This window comes from Eleutherodactylus coqui, chromosome 13 (genome assembly GCF_035609145.1).
Source record: "Eleutherodactylus coqui strain aEleCoq1 chromosome 13, aEleCoq1.hap1, whole genome shotgun sequence".
Classification (NCBI taxonomy): domain Eukaryota; kingdom Metazoa; phylum Chordata; class Amphibia; order Anura; family Eleutherodactylidae; genus Eleutherodactylus; species Eleutherodactylus coqui.
In genome coordinates, this window is record NC_089849.1 from 10914130 (window position 1) to 10934163 (window position 20034).

The 20034-nt window shown below is 49.3% G+C and overlaps 1 protein-coding gene across 1 annotated transcript; it reads right to left on the bottom strand.

Moving 5' to 3' along the window:
• On the bottom strand, nucleotides 1-19318 carry KIF3B (kinesin family member 3B). The gene is made up of 9 exons (XM_066588088.1): nucleotides 19210-19318; nucleotides 12852-14307; nucleotides 10595-10696; nucleotides 10388-10510; nucleotides 10188-10306; nucleotides 6667-6780; nucleotides 6485-6590; nucleotides 1371-1549; nucleotides 1-995 (listed from the first exon to the last, which is right to left on the bottom strand). The coding sequence occupies exons 2-9, from the start codon at nucleotides 14244-14246 to the stop codon at nucleotides 908-910; spliced, it is 2226 nt and encodes a 741-aa protein (XP_066444185.1). The 5' UTR covers nucleotides 14247-14307; nucleotides 19210-19318; the 3' UTR covers nucleotides 1-907.
• Nucleotides 19319-20034: the final 716 nt, after the last annotated feature.

Consider the following 20034-nt stretch of genomic DNA (forward strand, 5'->3'; position numbering starts at 1 on the left):
TCGGGTGCAGTAAAGAGATTTTATTTAAATATACATTCACCGATAGACAAAAGTACAAATAAATAATCTCCTCCTGCTGTTCCTGGACGGGAAGGAGCCATCGCACTGCGCCGCGTCACCTAGAAAATTCACAGTATGTATGGCTTCTTCTGGTAAGGCCGAGGAGCTGCAGCGTCTCCCGGTCACATCGCTCCTCCGAGGGCTGAAGGTCACCGAGGGAAGCGTAAATGGACACACCGGAGCAAGCGGGACACCGCGGGAAGCCATGAACACTTAACGTCGAACATAAAACCGAGTGCAGTCAAGTTACAAAGCAGCAAAATGGCAGACCGAGTGAAGTGGGGCGGGCGGTCAGGTATTTCCACCAACAAGGGACTCTCACGTTGGCCCGTCGATCCCTTCCAATGAGGGAGCCCAGCGAGCTTAGCGTTTGATATTTTTCGTACCTCGCGCCGGTCGCCATGTGACGTAATGGAACAAAAAGTCACTAATTTACAGTAGAAAAGATGACGACTAAATATACAGCTAGGATAAAAAAATCATATAAATACGAAGAAGAAAGGGCGGGGTGTCGAGAGATCAGTGCAGAGGCCGAGTGCCCGTACGGCGTACAGACGACACTCCGTGCCCGGTGGAGCGGTATACTCGCGGTCTCCATCCGGTACAGAATAACTCCTACATACACACACTTTCCACACAGCTGAAGTCATGCCAAGCACACGTGTGCTGCTGTATTACAAAGCCTAGCGCCATTGGCTCCGCCCCCTTGTCGCCTCCCAGGATGCTCAGCCATAGGAGGAGGTGGGATCTGCCCTGTAGCACGTGCAGTTCGTCTTTTACTTAGTCCTTCCTAATACTTTATCTACCTAGTCGAAAGTTTTTTAGGTCTGGGGTTAAGTTTCTTGAACTACTTTGGAACCAGCCCCCTTGATTGTGGGAAGTGCGAAGATCCGGATGGGCCTGGAGGCGGAGCTGTTCGTCGCTCGGTCTTAGGTCTGGAAAAAAACGGATGAGCATAACATAAGTACACGGAAAAGAAGAAAGTGATTGCAATAAGAACAAAAATCCAATTGGCATTCACTTATACATAACAGTTATGTGAACAAGCAGAGCAGCAGTGTAAAGCATGGTGGACAGAGCAGTAATCTAAAGCACTGATGAGACAGGAAGTGGATTTTAGACTCTGACAAAGCAGTTAAGACTATAGCGAACCATAGAAATTCACTTCATTAGCTCCAGTATCTGTGTGCATTGCATGCTGGGTGGTTTTAGGCAAAAATGATCCAATCTGGCACCAATCACCGAGACGTTACCATTACATGGTGACCCGATTAACCCCGTCTTGTCCTGAGCATTGCAGGACCACTCACCTAGCTTTGGACTTTTTACTGGCCGAGCTCTCGAATGTCGAGGCGTCCACTTGGATGTCGTCTTCATCCTGTAGAGCAGCTTCCAAAGCGGCCTGGACTTTGGGGGCCACAGCCGGCCCCTCGTATTCACGGGTCGTACGGCTTGGCATGTCAAGTTCCAGAAGAACGATGTTCTCAGCCTGCGGGGATGAAAGCCGGGAAATATCAAGTCATTGAGGGAATGCAGCCCCCTTAGGATGACCCCCGAGTCCGGCGCCGACTGCACGATCGGGCAACTGCAAACCCCGAAAGGTAAAGGACTCACTTTTTGGCAATGTGGGAAAACTGAGGAGACCACAAATAGGCTGTGTATAACTGACTGGTACCTAAGTGGGCCAATGGATGACTCTAAGAGGAGGCAGCTAACACCAAGTATTGGTTTAACCCCTTGAGGGAGTTTCCAAAAAAAAAAAAATTGAAAGTTTTCCCTTTGCTCCTTTTTTTAAAAATGCTTTCCTTATTTTACGTTTTCCCCGCCCGACTTTAAAATAAAAACAATGGTTTAATTTTTTCGGCAACATAACTACATGAGAGCCTGCCGACATAGTTTAACCTCATTATCTTTTTTTTCACTGTGTGAGGGCTTTTTTTTTTGCAAGGTGGCTTGTAGTTTTTTTATTCCCATTTTTGGGTACATTTTGATCTCTTTTTACTTTTTTTCTTGGAGATGGGTGACTAAAAACAAACAAACAAACAAAAAAAAAGCAATCCACGTGTTTTTTGGTTCAGACGGCATTCACCATGCAGGACCCATGTGATTTCTTAATATATTGGGCTTTTTACGGATGCAGGGATAACAATTTTTTTCTGTTTTTATTCTTACAATTGGGAAAAGGTTTGTCTAAAAAAAATCCATTATTTTACTTATTTTCATTTTTTTAAGTCCTATAGGGGTCTTGAACTAGTAGTAGTTTGATCACTTACACAGTACAATGCAATATTCTATTACTGCATCATACTGTATTTAACCAGTGTTCTATTAAGATGCTGCAGACATGTTTTAACCCCTTGAGTGGCGGGTTTCCTACCACCCTGTCGTACCCACTAGGGCAGGTTTTTTAAATGGTGGGGAGGAAAAAAAAAATGGGGAAAAAATAAAAAAAGGGGCCATGTCATTAAGGGGTTAAATAATGTACCAACTTCCTTCTCTGGGTCATTACGATGCATGGATACCACATGTGTGATTTTATTTAAAATTCTTTAAAAAGTACAGGGAGACAAGTGTTTTTATTTTTATTTTTTTAAATAATTTTTTAACTTTTTTTTTAAACTTTTTTTATTTTGGTCCCTTTAGGGGACTTCCACAGGGACCCATCAGGACCCCCTGATCACTTTCCGGGGGTCTGATGGTGACAGCCCTTTACCTGCTGCAGTCACATAGACTGCAGCATGTAAAGGGTTAACACAGCAGAGATCAGGTTTTCTCTGATCTCTGCTGTAAGAGCAGGTACCTAGCTGTCCTCTCACAGCCAAGCACCAGCTCTCCCTGCCACAGAGACCATCGGCTTGCTTCTGACAAGCCGATGGTCTCTATGGCAACCTGTAAACAAAGCAGGAGATTGCCGACATATCGGCAATATCTTCTGTTCTGTTGTTCAAAGCCCTTGCTTTGTTCTCTGTGGGACTGTGCAGGCAGATTACGATGCCACAGCTTGTGGCATTGTGCTCTGCAGCTCCCATAGTGATGCATAGCCTGGAAATCTTCCGGGCTATATCACTATCGGCAATGGAGCTCGTCCCGGAAAATTTCCGGGCGTGCCACTCAAGGGGGTAAATAGGCAAACATTGATTGCAGCCCTGGGGGGTCTGCAGAAGGCCGGCCCCCCGCGATCTCGTCCTGCTGGAGGCCATTCAGAACTTTTCTATCCCAATTGGGACATTTCAATGCTGCTGTCACACTTTAAAGGGTGCGTTGACAAAATTAGGGTGTCTACCCACTAGCGGTATTTTTTCTTGTGATGCGAGATCAATGATTATGAAACCAATGATTTTCAATGGTTTCATACTTATTTGCGTTTTCTTTTTAAGTCTTGCAGCGCAGAGAAAAAATCTGCGATATCGCCAGTGTTTTCAATGGGGCCGGTGGTAGCAGCGCTGGCCCCATTGAAAACTTAGGGAGTGCATGGCGGACTTCTGCCACAGCTGTGACAGCTATGGCAGAGGATTCCTTCATCCCCGCGGGGATGTCACAGTTCTGGCAGAAGTCCGTGATGCTATGCCATTGCTTTCAATGGGTTCGGCACTGCTGTGGCCCAATTGAAAGCAGTGGATTGCAGGCAACCCCCGCAGTGATGATTTTCGGGGAAGGGCTTGAAATATGAGAAAAGAAAAAAATTATACTCCTCTAGAAGAGCCATCCGCCTCTTCTGCCAGCATGGCAGTTGTCTTCTGTATTCCGGAGGCTGGGGATTTAAAAATCCCCGCCTCCAGAAAGCGCTGGTCTCACTGGCTGAGCACTCAGTCAATCACAGGCAGCACTCAGCCCTTCATTGATGAATGGCTGAGCACTGTGACCAATGAGACCAGCACTTTCTGGGGGTGGAGATTTTTCAATCTCCAGCCTCCAGAACACAGAAGAAGACTGCCGGGGCCAGACAGAAGAGGCGGACAGCTCTTCTAGGAGAGTATACTTTTATTTATTTATTTTGTTTTACAGCTAGGGATGACTTTCAGGGAAGGGCTTATATTTCAAGCCCTTCCCCGAAAATCATCACTGCAGGGGTTGCCTGCAATCCACTGCTTTCAATGGGGCTGCAGCAGTGCCGACCCCATTGAAAACAATGGGATAGCATCACAGACTTCTGCCAGAGCTGTGACATCCCTGCGGGGATGAAGGAATCCTCCACCATAGCTGTCGCAGAAGTCCACCATGTACTCCCTGTTTTCAGTGGGGCTGGCGCTGCTCTCATCGGCCCCATTGAAAACACTGAGCGATATCGCAGCATTTTCTCTGCGCTGCGAGGCACTCGATCTCACATCGCTAGAAAAAATATCGCTAGTGGGTAGGCACCCTTAGGCTAATTTAACACGGGACAATGCGATATCAGGTTGATTCACGGCCCATTATTACGTTCACCAACATGCGATTTTGCTGCGGATGAGAGGTGTTTTCGGGGCAAAACCAACTTGCATCACTTCAAGGAAGTAGCGATCCTCTGCCGCCGCGGATCCTGGGGTGTCTCCCATTGTTTTCAATAGGAGACCGTGCATCACTTCATATTCACGTGCGCCCAACACACAGTGCGATGCTTCCGCCAACCTCGCTGAAAACCATGGGCGATGCGAGGGCATGCCGAAAGATAGGGTGTGGCCCAATTTTTCCCATGCTGCGACGTGGGGGAAAAAGAAGGAAATTAAAAGATCGCTCATGTGTATGACCCCATTCAAAAGAATGGGTTCATATTCGTGCGTCTCGCAGCGCACAAGTCTTGTACGATTTTTTTGGCTGCATAAAAACGGCCTTAGTTTGTATTTTCTGCAGTGGAAAATCCACACCAAAATCGGTGTCAAAATCTGCGGCACTGATGTGGACTTTGACTTTGATTCAGCTGTGGATCCACAATTGATTCCAGCCAGTCACCGCTAGGACCTAACAGGAGCGCGTCAACACGCCTAAAAATGGCTGCTCACTGCCTGTATATAATGGCGCTGCTCTCACATCCTGAGCGCTCACTGCCACCCGGCAGCACCAAGAGCGCAGCGCACACCGTCATCCAGTGCCGCCATCTTTCCCCCAATGACAGGCAGGCTACTTCTGCATCACCTGACCGGCGGCGTTCAATAGCAGATGTGCGCTGCGCTCTTGGCCCTATAGTGTTTTTACGGACTGCAGCTGCAGAACGTTTATGGAGGGAAACCGCGCTGCGACCTCCCGCCAAACATCGCATCTGTCAGTGGTTTCCTACAGCTGACCCCCGCGGGCAACAGCCCTGACAAGCCGCGTGGCCGATTGGGGCTGGTAACCCTTTAAACGGTGATGTCATTTCTGACAGCGGCATTTTTAATCCCCCGAACAATGTCTGAGGGCCCCCTACGGCCCCCGCGATGAGATTGCAGGCAGCCATGCAGGTGTCCTGGCAGCCGGGGACCTTCTGAAAGGCCCCAGGGTTGTCTTGGCAGTATGCCTATCAAGCCATCCCTGTGGGGTGGCTTGATAGACTAATTGCAGTATGATATAATGCTATGGCATTACAGCATACTGCAGGAGCGATCAAAGCATCGCATGCTGTGCGCCCCCTGGGGACTAAGAAAATGTAAAAATAAAAACAATAAAGTTTTACTATTAACCCCCCCCCCAAAAAAAAAAACATTGTCATATTTACAATAAAATCTAAATAATTAAACAAAAATACATATTTGGTATCGCTGCATCCGTAAAAGTCCGATCTATCAAAGTAATGTATCATTTATCACACGGTGAGCGTCGTCCGAAAAAATAAAGAAAAGAACACCCTGTCTCCAAGAATAAATGTAATAAAAAAGCAAACCAAAAAGTCGTATGTATTCAAAAATGGCACCAACATAAACCACAGGACGTCCTGCACAACATGAGCCCTGCGTAACTATGTCGACAGACAAATAAAAAAGTTATTGCGCGCAGAAGATGGCGGCAGAAAATAAAAAAAATAAATCTCTTTTAAAAAAACAAAACATACAAGTAATACAGCGGGGAAAAAAAAACTACATAAGTTTGGTATCGCAGTAATCACACTGACCCATAGAATAAAGTTATCAGGTCATTTTTGTTGCAGTTTGTGCGCCGTAGAAACAAGACGGACTAAAAGATGGCGAAATGTCGCTTTTTTCCCCATTTTACTCCACTTAGAATTTTTTACAAAGTTTTCAGTACATTAAATAGTGCCATTGAAAAATACAACTCGTCCCGCAAAAAACAAGCCCTCATACAGTGACGACAGTGGATGAATAAAGGAGTTACCATTTTTTTAAAGGGGGGGAGGAAAAAACGAAAATGGAAAAAAAGAAGAAAAAAAAAGCTTGGTCACTAAGGGGTTAAAACCCCAAAAGTTTAAGGAACTTGCAGAACTTTGCCCCTTTCCGTGCAGCTCTTCCCTTACCCGGTATCTGGGGTCAGGTCGGACCATCATGGACATCTTGGCATGGTGGCACAACGGCCTCTTGTAGCCTATGGCAGACGTGGGTCGTTTCATCATCTGCTGAGTGCTGTGAAGAGAAGAGCGCAGGTATTAAGGATGCCGTCTCAGGCTGGGCACCGGGTATGGGGGCATGAAGTACTCACTCCAGACGGCTGATGGGGTGAAGCTTCCACTGATCCTCCTCCTCCTCAAAATAGCAGCGGTTCATCATCTTGTTTTTTTCTTCCATTGGAATGAAGTTCTCGATGATCAGATGCCTGCAGCAGCAGAAGAGACAAGACCCTGAACGTCACGGTACCCCAATCAGGAGCGGGCATTGATTGCGAGGGCAGAGCTAGAACACATCAGCCATCAGACTTACACAAGAGGGGGTGTCACATGTTAGAGGCGAGATACGGACTTATCCTCACACCCAGGAGTGCAGGGCAAGGGGGCATCTGTACCCGCTGTTATCCACGCTGATCTGCTAGACACAAATCTCACAACACTTGCAGACTGACAGCCCCTTGATTAACCCCACCAGAGGCCTTTAGGTGGGTGCAAATTGACTCCCTACATCAGAACGACAGATGCCCTAATGCAAAGGGGTGAGCTTTGGTGTTGGGCTCCTTTTCCCACTAGATTCTACTAGGTGATGACATCATTCTGCGGGAATATCGGCCCCTGCGGACAGGAAGCTTCTTATAGTTGCTGCAGAATAGATGGAGGTGCTGACATGTTCTGACCAGCTGACAGGAAGGGGTCAGCGATTCATGCTGCTTGTGCCAAATTCTCACCTCCCATCAGCAACAGAAATCTGGATCCATCTGACCAGGAGATGTTTTTCCGCTGTTCAGTGATACAAGTTTTGCGCTCTTTTGCCCGCTGGAGTCTCGTCTTTCTGTTTCTCTTAGACACAATGGCGCTGGAACTGGTCATCTGCTGTTATACCATCTGGGCGAGTTGTGCATTCGGACACGTTAGTTGGAGCTCCAGCGTTGTATTCAGCTGACTGTGCAGCCTGTTAGTCAGAACGATTCCTGACATCCTCCTCCGACCCCTTTCAGTGATGAGTTGTTTCCGTCCACAGAATCCCCTTTCACTGGATGTTTTCTTCAATCGCTCCATTCTCAGTATACTCTCCACGCCGTTACATGAGAAAACCCCCTGCAGTTGGCAGCGAGACCCCAGCTAGTCTAGCACCGATGACCGGGCCTCGTTGGAAGTCACTCTGATCGCTGGATCTAATGTGGATTCACACTGCAACTGATCCACGGGAAAAACTGGATTTTATGCTGCACTCCGGGGTCATAGGGAGCATTTCTATAGAGGGAAGCACCAATTGTGGGAGGGGCGGGGGTCTAATAAAGGGGGATTCAGTGTAGAATTGACAGCCCTAAATATCATCCCACTGGACTACAAATTGCGTGAAACAACCAGATCGTAGAATCAGATACTGAGTTGTAGTTTGATACATTTGTAATTTGCAGTTCTGCCTCCTTGGGATAAAAGCTGGAACTAGTCATCCAAGATGGTACCAAGACTTAAAGGGGTTTTCCACGAAAATACTATTGATGACCTGTCATCAGGACAGGTCATCAATAACTGACCGTCAGGGGCCTGCCGCTCGGGACCCTGGCCAATCAGTGAATCGGGCGACCTCTGACAACATCAGTATATACACTGAGGTCAGAGCGGAAGCTGCTGCTCGGACCCGTGTGGTGGCTGGAGCTCTCATTGAAATCTATGGAACCCCAGCCTGCAATTACAAGCGCCGGCCACTACACAGGGGTCGGAGCAGTGGCTTCTGCTCTATCCCCAGTGTATATACTGGCATTGTCAGAGGCCGCCTGATCAGCTGATCGGCCAGGGTCCTCTCAATGGGTCCATATTGTTCACCTGTTGATGTCCTATTCTGAGGAGTAGGTCATCAATAGTATTTTTGTGGAAAAACCATTTAAAGCAGCCCCATCTACATCCTTACTCCATGTAAATGAGAAGATTTGCCATTCAGAGTCTTTGGGAAGTTGGCTGGTGACCCCTATGGATGGCCACATTGACTTTAGCTATAACAGACCATAGGGAGTGATATGATTTACAGGTAATGTTGAGCCAGTGTGTTGTGTACATCCGCCGCACCGCTGCCTCACAGGCAGATTGTTGTGGGCACGCTGCAAGAATAAGCCGGCTATAAACAGCCTAATAAATAATTCACATATCCAACCACAGCGGGACACGATCACGGGCAACCAGGCGCTCGCTGCTGCTGGAGATCGTCTTAAAGCAACTCTGGGACAAAACCTGTCCCAAGATCGGAGAGGGAGGAGGGAGGGGGGGGGCGTGTGTGTGTGTGTGTGTGTGTGTGTGTGTGTCTGTGTGTGTGTGTGCGTGGGGGTTGTATTACCCAACTCCCTCCTTTCTCTTCGTTCATGGGGCCGATCCGCTTGACCTTGGGTCCCCTCTTCATTCTTCCAACATAGCCGCATTGCTGCTGTCACTACTCAACATACATTGTGCATCAGTAGTCAGACATTGCACGCTGATTTCTGATTGGCCAGCACTGCTCACGTGAGAAGGACTAGCCAATCAGAGCCGTGCGTAAAGCATTAGACTACCAACGTACCACCAGTGTGCATCAAGCAGTCTAACAAGCACTGTGGCTATCTTGGAACACGGCAGAGAGGCTTCAGGAACTGGCGGACCGGAGGCAGAATGGATAGAATGGGCGGCACCAGGTAATTTAAAGGGGTTGTTTGGGGACATACTTGGTTCAAAAACTTCTTCAGCACGCGGTAGTAAAATAACAGAGCACTTACCTTTCCCAGTCCCCCACCGCTGCCTTTTCGCTGGCTCTACAGTTCCCGCTGATCTTTATTTCCCGATCCAATGACACCCCCAACAAAAGGGCCATGTGACCACTGCAGCCAGTCACCGGTGAATAGCTGTGGCACTCACGTGACCTACTCTTGTGTCGTCATCATGGGGACCGGGAGCCGGTGAACAGTCAGCGGTGGTGAAGAGGGGAGGGGAGTATGTACTCCATTATTTTACTATCACAGGCTGGAGAAGTTTTTGAACCAAAACATGTCCCCAGATAATCCCTTTAACACAAACCCCCTCCGATCCCCAAACAAATTTTGTCCAAATACTAGAGGGTCCCTTTAAGGCTAGGGCTATATGGCAGCTTTAGCCACAATTGGTGTCATGCAACCAAAGATCACAATGTAGTCCTGGGATCTGGTAGTCTCATAGAAGTCAATGTGGTGCGGTCATATTGCAACCCGCAAGAAGCTGGGACTGCATTGACTTCTATGAGATTGCTGGGTGACAGGGTTACATGGCAATCTTTGGTTGCGTGACCTCCGTCATGGCCCAAGTCACGTGTAGCCCTAGCTTAAAGAACATTAGTGCCTCATTAAGAGGTTCATTAAACGGATTATCCACTTTTGAGGGTCTCCACTGGCATCTTCAGAATCAGTGTAACTGCAAAAGCCATTCTTTATTGGCCAATGAGAAGAGCGATTACAAAGTGGAGACCTGACCCCCCTCTATTATCTCCATGTGCCCCAACTGGACATATGCAAATGGTAGCGTCGTCTTGGACCCTTTTGCCTGTGAAGAGTCCAAACTATTGGAAGCCCAACCCTCCTTGAAGTGACAACCATATGAGTCGCCAGACACTTACTTCAATTTCAGCTCTCTGGTGAGCTCGTTCTGCGTCTGCTCCAGTTCCTGACGCTCCTTAATATGTTCCTCCTGCAAGTCGTGGATCTCGGCTTTCACCGCCTGCAGCTTGGAGAAGAGCTACAAGACAAATGGTCAGGAGAGACGTCCTTCAGTGGTGCCGCCTACAAGATGCTGACATACAGTAAAGAAGAACCTCACCTTCTTGAGCTTCTTGGTTTTGATGTCCACCTCTTGCTGCAAGGAGCTGTAGGTCTCTTTGAGCTCCAACGTCTCCTCGTCTCGGTTGTCCATCTCTTGCTGCATTTCTCTCTCGCGCCGTTTCTAGATGACGCAGACACAAATCAGACCGCGGCGCGCTCTACGGTAGCCGTGATTTAGGTTCTGTCAAGCACATCTAACACTTGCCTGCTCGGCGATCTCGTGCCTCTTCTGTTCCAGGATCTTCTGCTGCTCGTTGGTGTGGTCAACAATGTTCTTCCCACCGACCAGAAGTTTACTCTCCATGGCCTGAGAGACAGAGCCAACATTAGTGCGGCCATTAAGGCACCGGCGGACCCCACATTGTATGGGTCGTTACGGATGCAATGATACTAACTGTGTGTGTGTGTTTTTGATGTTCCTGTAGGAGCCCGCCGTGCTGATAATACACTTCAGTACTGCAATGTATTATCGCTATTGCTAGTGATCATAGGCCATGGCGGACCCAAATACCATTGTATGGTTTCCATTCCATTGGCCCTCCGCAATTACATACCAGAGGGCCGACGACATCAAAAAGGGAGCCCTCTGTAAACCCTTTATATGTCCTCAATATTGATCACGGTATGTAAATGGTTAACAGCAGAGATTGGTGTTCTCACCGATACCCGCTGTTGAAGCTGGAGGCCGTCTGTCAGGGACAGCCAACTCCCGCTGCTGATGGTGCTGGCTCAGCTTCTGAGCCCGTGCCATGCGTCGGACATAAAGGTATGTCCATTTGCAAAACCTGCTTCCCATCCAGGACATCAGTTTATGCCCGTAGCAGCAAGATGTTAATGGGTGTGTGAAAAATAGCGGAAACCCCTCCCACAGCATGCGTGCGCACTCCATTATTCTTTTTCACGCACCCGTAGACTTTAATGGCTTTTTTAAAGGGGTATACTAGTAAGTGGCCCTTTTGTACAGTTTTTACTCATCCATCAGATAGGTGAAAACATATATAATCGGTGGGAGACTGACCGCTAGGACCCCGACAAACCCCGAGAATGGAGGCTCCCTTTAGCCCCCCTGCAGGTCAACACAGCACCGATCGGACCGAATGAAGCGCTGGCTGTGCAATGTGCACTGCTGCTCCATTCATTTCAAAGGGGTAGACGAATATAAGCCGGGGTCCCAGTGGTCGGATTCCCACCGATCTATCAGTTTTCACCCATCCAGCCTACCGGAATACCCCTGTAACTGACGTGTGAGGAGAGGATTACACTCAGATGACACACGCACATAAAACACGCAACAAAAACGGACATAAAGTGCACCTACACCGACAAGGATTTAGGTCAGGTTGCTCCGCCTGTGTGAATAAACCCTAAGGACCCATTTAGACACAACGATTATCGCTCAAAATTAGCTCAAAAGCCATCTTTTGAGCGATTGTCGCTGCGCCTAAACACCCGTCCATCGTGCACTGTTCGTTCATTGGTGATTTCTAGCAAGCTACAAATCACTGATGACTCTTATCAGCGCCACCCACTGATTTTCTCAGCAGGCGGTGCTGATATTCTTTCAGCTGGTATCCCACTGGCAGTTCTCAGCAGGACACCAGCTGAAAGCTCCGAGAACAATGCAGCCGTTTGCATATACAAAACAGTTGCTTTGTTCTCGGAGGGGTCGTGGTGGTATCCCGCTCCGCCTGCATTAACTCTCAAGTAGCTAATTAGAGTTATGCAAAGATGATCGCTCAAAACTATCATTTGAGCGATCATCGTTCCTTGTAAATGCGCCTTACGGGTTGGGACCCCATCTGAGCACCTCCAAAGTACTGCCATTTTTCCTTTTGATTTAAGGCACCCAAGAGAAATCTGGGATAAGAAAAGAGAAGTGAAAACCTGGGGGTCTGGTCTGGGGCCTGAATTACTTTAGGTGGTCCAGCCTGGGGTCTACATTCATTAAAGGGGTCGGTCTGTTGTCAGCATTATGTAGAGGGGTCTGGTTTGAGGTCCGATTTTATTTAAAGGGTCTGAATTTAGTTTCTGGGTGAGCTCTGAGTTAATTTAGGGGCTGTATTTACTGTGGTCAGACATCTAAGACGGTTACAAATTTTGCAGTTTGGGGGGCAGAAATACAGATAAGAACATTTTGCCCGGCGCAGTGATGTAGAAGGACTTGTGTATTACTGCTTTTTAGCCTTCTTTCTCCTTAAAAAAATTAAAAAATAAATAATGGTCAGGGCTTTCCTAAACAGATTTATTTTTGCCCAGACCTGCTAAACAAGTTGGGAAACCCCCATCTACATTATGTGAACTGTGACCAATTCTACAGAAAGCAGTGGGGTGGGAGCGGTAGGGCGAGAGGTCCCATAGTAAAGAGACTTCGGCACCGATTTCACTTGGGATCTCCAATACTGTAAAAACCAGAGGACCCACCACCCAAAGTTCTCTATGACACATCAGAAGAGTCTTTTTACCTTAACTTTAGCCGACAACATTTCCATAGCTTCTTTCTCTCTTTTTAGGTCGTCCATCTTCCTTTCCTTCTCCTGTAAGAGTTTCAGCTTCTCCTCGGCCACCAAGCTGTGGTCTTCTATAATGGCTTTCTTCTCAATCTCCAGCTTCTCCTGCTGCTCCCGCCAATAATCTTCTTTATCCTCCAACTCATCTTCTCCCTCATACGAGTCTCCTTCTTCATCCTCCTCTCCCTCCATGCCTGTTCTTCTTTTGCCCCTCCTGTGTCTTTTACCCACGACCCTTTTCTCCAGTTGGGCCTTCAGCCTTGCGATCTCTTCTTGGAATTCCCTCAATAGTGCATCTTTAGGGTCTTCGTTCACTCTTGGCTTGTTCTTGATGTTTTTGGCACGGTTGGAGTAACGTAGAGTGGTTAAGGTCTCCTCAACATTATATGAAGCAGGGCCGATATTTGCTACCATCACCGTTTTGGCATTGCCGCCCAAAGAGTCTTGCAGCAGCCTGGTAAGTTTGGAATCCCTGTATGGTATGTGGGTGCTCCTACCATCTACAAGGGCCGAGATTACATTTCCCAACGCAGAAAGAGACAGGTTTATCTTGGTGGCCTCTTTCAGCCGATCTCCTTGGGCTCCGGTCTTTGCTTGCCGTTCACTTCCGGCCAAATCTACCAGATTCAGCTTTCCTACGCGAATGTGGTTCTCACCGTCCAAGCCGAGCTCGCTGCACTCTATGGTAATCATGAAGATGGCGTGTGAGCGGGAGCTGTGCTCATTCATGTTGGTTGCGCCAACCGAGCGGTTCTGGTTCCCCACATTCATGACGTGCTCGATCTCTTTCACGCTCTTGGTGACGAAAGAGGACAGGTCTTTCACGTAGACGCCGGTGTCGGGTCTTTCTTTCAGTTCCAGTCGCTTGGACTGGTCCTTAGATAGAAGGTCTCTGATCTCCTCCTGATAGATCTCCAGATACGACGCTCTCACCAGATACTGTTGGTTCTGGGACCTTGAAATGTGCGTGAAGATGTGATCAAATGAGTTTGGTATGACTCCCCTCTTCTCAAGGTCGCCCTTTAACCCTTCCATTGTGTATGTTTTTCCAGTGCCCGTTTGGCCGTATGCAAAAATTGTTCCATTGAAGCCGAGCAAGACGGAATCCACCAGAGGTCTGAACGTCTCATCGTAAAGCTCAACCTGCTTGGAGTTACCGTCGTAGACTGCGTCAAAGGTGAAGGTCTTCGGCAGCTCGTTGGAGGCTCCTTTCTGAATCCTTACTGACACTTGACCGAGCTTTACGTCTACGTCTACTACTCTATCGAAGCCGGCAGCTGTCTCCTTGCTGTTCATCGGCCGACATCGCACCACGACTCGCACAGACTCGGAGCTCTTGGACTTTGACATGGTGTATTGTTTTAGTGGGTCTGGGGTCCCAGGACACTTTTCCAATCTTCTGATTACCACCCTAGAGGCAAGAAAGAGAAGAAATGCAAAAAAAAAAAAGGATTACATTGTGAATGTAACTAAGTGTGGAGCAGTCGGCTGTGGATTCTGATACACCTCCGTGAGAGCTGGCATGCAGTGTATTACATAGCGGTTCTGCAGAACATCTGTCATCTCTGTGGAGAGCGCCCCCCGGGAGATGTTCAGGGTCAGTGTGCCAGCAAAGTGGCTCACAGGAGAGGATGCCCGAGGAACAGATGACACTTCTGCTCCCGCTATGTGCAGAGCCTCAAAAGTAATTGGCGCTTCATAAAGGTGCATTACACTTAAAGGGCCAGTAACCCTCACATCAACAGCTTAGAAGATTGCTGGAGCATCATAGACATGAGGTAGTCACATATATAGGTGGAGTGTAATACAGAACGCAGCTCAGGATCAGTAATGTACAGAGGATATACAAAGTCTGCGCACCCGTTATAATGTCACGCTTTAGTCATGTACCAAATCTGCCCCGGATGAATCCTTCCTATTTCTCCCCCTCGGAGCGGCCGGGATCTGGGCAATTCATGGAGAACACGTCACCTCCTGATAACTAGTAGTCTGCACTCCGCTGCCGTTACTGACAGGGATTCCAGGTCCCCATATAAAGTTCGGCTCTTCTAGGATTTTCCTGACATTTTCTTAGTTGGTCGGTAAAGATCTTCCAGAACATCACAGGGGTCTTATTGTGGGAAGGAGTCAGTCAGGAGGAGGGGGCCAAAACATCTCCAAGACATTACATGTACCATGGAGGACAAGGGAGACCGTCAGCAAGAAGGGGATTAATGACCCAACAGTAACATCACCAAGACATTACATGTACCATGGGGGACAGGGGAGACCGTCAGCAAGAAGGGGATTAATGACCCAACAGTGACATCACCAAGAACTGGACGGCCCTCAGAAATGGATGAACAGACCAGAAGAAGATTGACCCAAGAAGCCGACAGCAACATTAAAGGAGCTGCAGGAGTTTCTGGGGGTAAAGACGGAAGACTTCTCTAACAAAGAAGAACATCCAAGCCCGGCCATGTTTTACCAAAACCTCCATCCCGTCTGCCTGAGGTCCGTGGGGAACGTGTTCTATCTAATGAGACCGAGGGGGAATGCCAGTAGGTGCCAACACTGCAATCACCAGAAGACCCCCAGACCGCAGTGACGATGGTGGGGGCAGCATTATGTAGGGGCTGTTCTGCTGCTGGAACTGGGGCTTTAGTCAAGGGGAGGGGAATTATGGACAGTCCCAAATATCAGTCCATTGTGGCCCAAAACCTTCCAGGCTCGGCTAAAAAGCCGAAGATGAATTCACCTTTCAGCCCGACAACAACCCAAAGCAGCCCGACAAATCACCAGGAGAACGGCGTCACCGGAAGATCACAGTCCTGGAACTGCCCAGCCTGAGCCCAGACCTGAATCCCATCGAAGACCTGAAGAGGGCGCTGCACACAAGATGCCCCCGCAATCTGACAGATCTGGAGCTGCTGCAAGGCAGAAGGGGAAAGGTTGCCAAAGCAGGATGTGCTGATAGACAACGACCCCAAAACACTGAATGCAGTCATAAAGTCAGCGGGTCCAACAGCAGCAGCAGCGTGTCAGCAGGGGGCGCCGAGTCATGCCAACACATTGTTTACATTTTTGCACATTTTTAGGCGGGGGAACAAGTCTGAAATGCTTCATTTTTGTCAGATAAGGATCAGTACAGGATAAGTAATGTATGTACACAGTGACTCCACCAGCAGAATAGTGAGTGCAGCTCTGGAGTATAATAAAGGATGGAACTCAGGATCAGTACAGGATAAGTAATGTATGTACACAGTGACTCCACCAGCAGGATAGTGAGTGCAGCTCTGGGGTATAATACACAATGTAACTCAGGATCAGTACAGGATAAGTAATGTATGTACACAGTGACTCCACCAGCAGAATAGTGAGCGCAGCTCTGCAGAATAATACAGGATGTAACTCAGGATCAGTACAGGATAAGTAATGTATGTACACAGTGACTCCACCAACAGAATAGTGAGCGCAGCTCTGCAGAATAATACAGGATGTAACTCAGGATAAGTAATGTATGTACACAGTGACTCCATCAGGAGAATAGTGAGTGCAGCTCTGCAGAATAATACAGGATGTAACTCAGGATAAGTAATGTATGTACACAGTGACTCCACCAGCAGAATAGTGAGTGCAGCTCTGGAGTATAATAAAGGATGTAACTCAGGAGCAGTACAGGATAAATAATGTATGTACACAGTGACTCCACCAGCAGAATAGTGAGTGCAGCTCTGGAGGATAATACAGGATAAGTAACGTATGTACACAGTGACTCCACCAGCAGAATAGTGAGTGCAGCTCTGGAGTATAATACAGGATGTAACTCAGGATCAGTACAGGATAAGTAATGTATGTACACAGTGACTCCACCAGCAGAATAGTGAGTGCAGCTCTGGAGTATAATACAGGATGTAACTCAGGGTTAGTACAGGATAAGTAATGTGTACACAGCGACTCCACCAGCAGAATAGTGAGTGCAGCTCTGGGGTATAATACAGGATGGAACTCAGGATCAGTACAGGATAAGTAATGTATGTATACAATGACTCCACCAGCAGAATAGTGAGTGCAGCTCTGGGGTATAATACAGGATGGAAGTGGAAGGGTTGTCCGTAGCAGGTATGACTTCAGGAACTTCCATCCACACTTTATCTGCGCACCCACTTGCTATGCCCCTCCTTATACTCATATTCCAGATAATAAAGGGTGGGCACCGTGCTCCTCTCCCAGGATGACGCCGCTGACCCCCATGTATTGGTCAGAGCTGCTGATACATGAGTAAGAGTCTACTAAATCTGCATTTTGCATCATCTTGTTCCCCTCTTGCAGTCACCCGGCCTGGAGGCAGTCAGCAGGCAGGAAGTACTGTACCTTTAAGCCTGTGATAATGCCCTTTGGGACTTCAGAAAACAAGACCGTGCAGTGTGCGACGTCCCCGGCAGCGGACGGACCTGCGATCAGCGTGAACGATGATGAAGAAGCCAGTGATTGGACTGATAGCATCACTAGAGCCCTCATCTGCTGATCACAGGACAGCTTCCCTCCAGGCTCTTAAAGGGCCGGTAACAGACATAAGGAAGCTCCGCCTCAGCACCTTTAGGATATAATTTTTCTTCTGTTTTTTGCTGCTTTCACGTAATTTATATGTTTGTTGCAATTTATCACAGAGAAAAAAAAGTAAGGAATGTCATCCTCCAGTCACATCCAGAGCTGCATTCACTAGCCGACTACATCTGCCACAACACACGACATGAGGGTGCAGATCCACCCGTGGCACGTCAGGCCCCCGAGGACAACTGACACCACACTGCTGCTAATCTGGCACTGGGACCGCTTTGTAGTGCGCTGGAATATCAGGGATTCTGGATTATGTGCGTCCTGATGTGCCGCAGCAGCCCAGGGGCGCGTCATGATGTGCCGCAGCAGCCCAGGGGCGCGCCATGACGTGCCGCAGCAGCCCAGGGGCGCGCCATGACGTGCCGCAGCAGCCCAGGGGCGCGCCATGACGTGCCGCAGCAGCCCAGGGGCGCGCCATGACGTGCCGCAGCAGCCCAGGGGCGCGCCATGACGTGCCGCAGCAGCCCAGGGGCGCGCCATGACGTGCCGCAGCACCCCAGGGGCGCGCCATGATGTGCCGCAGCAGCTTGGGCACAGTACTGTATAGTACACACTACAGCTACTTAAGCACTTCTTTATTACAGAGGTACATTTCACGTCAGCCGGGGCTCGTGTGTAAGCCCCATGTAAGCCCCGGGTCTGCGGCACAGACGGCATATGGCGGCACATCCCTGTTCTGTTTAACCCCCCGCTGACCAGTCTACGCATGAACCCGCTGCCGTACGCGGTGCTCGCTGCCATCTACTTCTGGTGCCCATCGATGCGTGGCGTCCACACATGCATGGCCTCCAGTCACCGCACATCGCCGCGACGCACGCGTAATATACGGTGGAGACATGGTGGTGGACATGAGCCCTACAGCAGCGGGAACGAAGCAGGAGAAGTAACCAGTAGCCATTGTGTCCGCGGGGCGCCGCTGATACCGGTGACATCAGCGGGGGGCGTTATACAGTATAATATCACCCTACGAACGACAAGGATGTTCTACGCGGGCCGGTCATCCCGATTCTTGCGGGAGTGTGAAGGCGATCGCTCCGTGTAAACGCCGCCGGCGACTGAACGACCAATCAGGCTTCCTTCTCGCATCGTTCAGTTTCTGCAGTCTAAATCTGAACGCCGGTTTGCCGGACGCAGGCGACGAACCGCAGCGGGGTGAAAGGTCGCCACGCAGTCAGCGATCACACCAGCAACAGTGACATCACAATGACATCACACTGAGTCAGGTACTATGTATGACATCACATCAGGCAGTAAACATGTGTACTAGGTATGACATCATCGCATCAAGCACTCGATATGATGTCACTGGGTTAGGTATTAAGTATGACATCACATCAGGTACTAGGTATGACTTCAGGTATTAGAAATGACATCATCTCAGGTACACAGGATTTCACTGAGGTATGACATCATCTCGGGTACTAGTGATGACATCACATGCAGTACTACTTATGCCCTTACTTAGATACTAGCTATGACATCATCACAACAGGTACTCTGGATGACATCACACCAGCTAGCAGTGGTGACCCGCCGGGCTATGGACGTGACGTCACAGAGTTGGGTTTAGGGGGGCATCCAGGGCCCCCCCTGGATACTACAGGTGCCGGCGGCCAGCAGGAACCCCCCAGCCCCGACGCCATGTTGCTGGCCCGCTACTGGCCCCCGTGGTCGGCCGCCGCCCCACCAGTGCCCCCTGGTGGCCGCCCCTCACCTGCCATGTCCCCGCGGCCGGTCACCCCGTCCCTCCGTCCAACCGCCGGATGCCCTCTGACCGCCGGCTCTCACTTCCTTAGCAACAGGCCCGGCGACGACGCGCGCACTTCCTTAGCAACGGTCAACAGGCCGCGGCTTGTACTTCCTTAGCAACAGCGGCGTGACCACGCCCATCCGCTGCGGGCCTCCCGGCACACCCTGCCTTGTTCTCGCTGGCAGTTGTAGTTCTCCACAGGCTGCTGGGAAACGCAGGGACTTGTAGTCCCTCAGGCTGCTAGGAAATGCTGGGACTTGTAGTCCCTCAGGTTTGATGCACTTACTGAAGCTGCTGTTCTCGCACAGCTGCGCCATTTGCAGTGACTAACGCCGCGTCCGCACAGGAGACGAGGCAGCCGACACTGCGAATACAGAGACGCGCACAGAACACGAGGAACCCAGAGGACACAAGCGCAGGCCGTATTGACACGGGCGCGAAAACCACGCGAGTTCTGTGCGATTGTGCGACATTCAAAAACCGTGCGCTAGAACAGCCCGTTATTTCCAATGACGATTTTTCTCTGGCAACCGATTGGGCGAGGATTGGACTCACACAGACATGGCGTCCGTAAGCTGTGTGATGCGGTGTACGCCTGGGAATCTCGGACGCAGCTCGCTATCAGCCGTGTGAACCCGGCCTGATGGTTCTTCACACCGAGCGGAAATGCGCAGCGCTAAAATCTGTGGCAAAACCCGCAGCGTTCCTGCATCAAAGAGTCAAGAGCAGCTGTGAATCCGCAGGAGTTCTCAGTCCGCACCGCGCCTCTCACTGCCCAGATACTGCCGG

Bases quoted from the DNA above. Each gene is read 5' to 3' on its own strand.
- KIF3B (XM_066588088.1), bottom strand. From the start codon at position 14,246: ATGTCAAAGTCCAAGAGCTCCGAGTCTGTGCGAGTCGTGGTGCGATGT. The intron at 10,697-12,851 runs GTAAAAAGACTC...TCTGTCTCTCAG, and splicing joins TGTTGTCGGCTAAAGTTAAG to GCCATGGAGAGTAAACTTCT. The intron at 996-1,370 runs GTGAGTGGTCCT...GTTTTTTTCCAG, and splicing joins AGTAAAAAGTCCAAAGCTAG to ACCTAAGACCGAGCGACGAA.